Genomic DNA, 3231 nt, shown 5'->3' with positions numbered 1-3231 from the left:
AGGAATGTGCTGTCTAATATCTCTATTACAACCATTGCAGATGCTGAGGCAGCTCAAAGAGAACAGACCCACAGCAGGTGCACAGGCTCATGTGCTCTCCCTAAACAGGATCTTCTGCTGTTGCTGCTGCTGCTGCAGGCAGAGCACCAGGCTGGATCAAACACTGCTTGGAACTAGGAGAGTGTTTCTTATGTTTCTACTCAAAACTAAATCAATGATGTTTTTAGTAGGTTACACAAATTTCCACAGGCCATAAGTCAATCAGGGAACTAGTAATATCTCACTGAAATTAAGTCTATTCATTTATCACTTATTTTTACTGGTCTATGGTTGCCTCAAATCATTGCAATTCACAAATCAAAAAAACTAAACCAATGTCAAGATAAAGCTGCCACAACTAAGAAGAAAAAAGGCATCAGCATATGAAAAGCAGATTCATATTTCAATTCTATTCCAAAATACTTTGGTAATACATGAAAACCAAACCCAGCAATATAACCAGAGCAGGTTTTTCCTGCACTCCTTCCTCTCCTCTTCACCACCCAAGCAGCAGTAATGCTCCACAAGCAGCACAGAGGATAAGCTGCACATAAATAGAAGTGGAGCTGCCACTTAAGGTCACTTCATTTCAAACCAAATCTGTGAGCTGTACCTCTGCATCCAGGGTGGCTGAAGCCACAATGAGTCGAAGGTCCCCACGCTTCTTCTGAACCTAGGAGAGACACCAGGAACATCCAGAGTGAGAACTGTTTTCTGGGATACAACACTGGAAGTAAGTTTAAAGCATTCAGATTACCAGAAATTTCTCTATAAAAGCAGTTGAATAGCAAAGCTGATGAATGAAGCAGCCATATCTCCCCATAGATCTAAGAACCTGGTGACTGTTTGGAGGTTTATACATTCATTTTAAAGGCATTCAGTCTGTTATCATTACAGCACACTCTTAATTCCTGGAGGGAGTCACATCTTTAGGAGGCTGCAAGTCAGCAACAACCCCCTATCAGATCACTTCCCATTGATCAGCAGCAGCAGAATGAACACTGTATTTTTGGTACTATCATCTAAAGAGAGACTGCAGCACTTGGGGGAAGAAATAGAGGATCCTGAGTGTCAGATGACCAAAGTAAATAGTTGGGTATGTACAACAGGCTGCAGGATAAATGAGGAAGTAGTAATCACCCTCACTCAAATGGGTTATCAGCCATATGATCAGAGGTTTAACGAAACGGATGAAAATTAAAGCAGTTACAGAGATTGGTATTAAAATTACAGAATTAAAATTCCAGAGCACTGTGAATTAAAACAGAATAACCTTTTTTAGTAAGCCAATGGCAATATCTGTATAAAGAGTCCTTTCATGAGCTTCATCCAGCATGAGGACACTGTGAATGAAGCAGAAAGAGAAGATTTCAGAAGTTATTTGACTGACACTAGAATCAGTGTCTTCTAGAAACATCATTAGCTGAAATCTGCTGCCATAATAAGAGCTTAAAAAGGTAGTTGTTTACCAAATTCCACTTCAGCAAGTTTTCAGTCCATGTTTCCTTACCTGTATCTTGTTAGCAAAGGATCAGCCATCATCTCCCTCACCAGCATTCCATCAGTTAGAAACTAAAAGTGAATGCAGAGAACAATGTAAAAAAATCCCTATCAGGTAGTCTCATTTTTAAAGAGGATTTTTTAGGTTTTTGCCTGGATTTTTCCTTGCCTTTAATTGCTTTGATCTATTAAATTGATCCATTTTCAGCTATGGAAGCCAAACATGTATTTCTGAGTGCTAACCCAGAGATAAGCAGAGTAATTGCTTTTAAATTGGTATTGAATTTTCTAAAGTTAGTTATTTTTGTATTGAAAAAACCCAGAACAGATTGATAGCACTGAAAGGCAATAGAATTTTCTTCACTCTTGCCTGTAGCATAGCTAAACCTGCTCCATCAGTAACATCCTATTTGCCAAACCAGTCTGGACCCTCTCAAAGTTGGCTCCTTAATATTTGTCACACACTCCTAACCAGAACCAAATCTTAACGTTTCAATCAAATGGAATATTTCAATGTAGTACTTTATCCCTACTGGCCAGTGGAAACACAGCAACTTTATGCAGCCATCAAAAGGTAGTTTGACCTGTGACTCCAACTGTGGCCTTGAACTAGACAAGAATTGGTGGTAAAAACCTCCAAATTTTCAACTCCAAATGATTAATCATCACACTCAAAAAAAATCAGCTGCATTTAATGAACAAACATCTCCAGTTCTTTCACTGTAAAAGAGCTGCTAGTCTCAGAAAACAAATCAAAAAGCAAATTGTCTCATTCATCATCATTGCTATTCCAGCACAACTAAAGCACATTCTCCTCTGTACCAACACAAGGAGCATTTATACTGCTCACAGCACTGAAGAACAGCTGCAAAGCTGCTATTTAATCCACATCAAATTATCTCAGCCTACTCATCTTGCATTTTATCTGTGCCTTTAATCAAAATCTATTTTTAGGGTGGGGAGGATAGTTCTTATCTGTGATTCACTGCAGCTTTCACTGTGACTGTGAGTGATGCACAGGTCACACTAGCACTGTACCCACAGCTGCCCATACCTACCTCAAAAATCTCCTCTAAGATTTCAAATGGTGGTTCTCAGACTACACACTTGATTAAGGGTTGGACAACCACACTTTTGGGGTACCCACCTGGAAAACTGAAATGCTACCTATTCTCTTGATTGGGCATCACAGGGTTCTCATTAATTTTGCAAAGATACTTGAAGAGTTTCACCTAACCCTCTGAGAGTAATCACACACTGGTCATGTTTCACCTTAATTCTTGTAGCCTGTGGATCTGTGCAGTCATCAAACCGAATGCAATATCCGACTTCATGTCCCAGCACTGCACCTCTTTCATCAGCAACTCTACCTGCAACCTGAGAAAAGAGATTCTTACATGCAAGAAACAGCTCACAGCACACCTTATCCTTGTTTGTCCATAGAGAACTGGCACCAAAACTGGAACAAAGCTTGCGCTGTCAAACAATCATTTGTTCTCATTCAAACACTGTTCCACATAATACTGCATATTGAACATACAAGTGGCAAATACTTTCTAAATGTTCTGGTGTAACTTAATAACCTGTTTCACACTGCTTCTACTCAGGGAAGCTCCTGAGGTACCTTGCTGTGCCCAGTACAGTGACAGACCTACAAAGGCAGCCACTCCAGTAATTATGGAGTTCCATTCC

The 3231-nt window shown here is 39.9% G+C and overlaps 1 protein-coding gene across 1 annotated transcript in view; it reads right to left on the bottom strand.

Annotated features, from left to right (window-relative positions):
• The window catches only part of DHX35 (DEAH (Asp-Glu-Ala-His) box polypeptide 35), a gene marked incomplete at its 5' end in the record, with an annotated part of 25124 nt that overhangs the window by 18164 nt on the left and 3729 nt on the right, over nucleotides 1–3231 (bottom strand). Inside the window, 4 exons of the mRNA XM_009082742.1 lie at nucleotides 653–712; nucleotides 1313–1382; nucleotides 1550–1611; nucleotides 2812–2916. Coding sequence (XP_009080990.1) covers nucleotides 653–712; nucleotides 1313–1382; nucleotides 1550–1611; nucleotides 2812–2916 — 297 coding nt within the window. The remainder of the gene's footprint in view (nucleotides 1–652; nucleotides 713–1312; nucleotides 1383–1549; nucleotides 1612–2811; nucleotides 2917–3231) is intronic.

Source organism: Acanthisitta chloris, unplaced genomic scaffold (assembly GCF_000695815.1).
Source record: "Acanthisitta chloris isolate BGI_N310 unplaced genomic scaffold, ASM69581v1 scaffold26279, whole genome shotgun sequence".
NCBI classification, from domain to species: domain Eukaryota; kingdom Metazoa; phylum Chordata; class Aves; order Passeriformes; family Acanthisittidae; genus Acanthisitta; species Acanthisitta chloris.
Note: the sequence above shows the minus strand (reverse complement) of the source record. Positions and strands in the feature narration are given on the sequence as shown.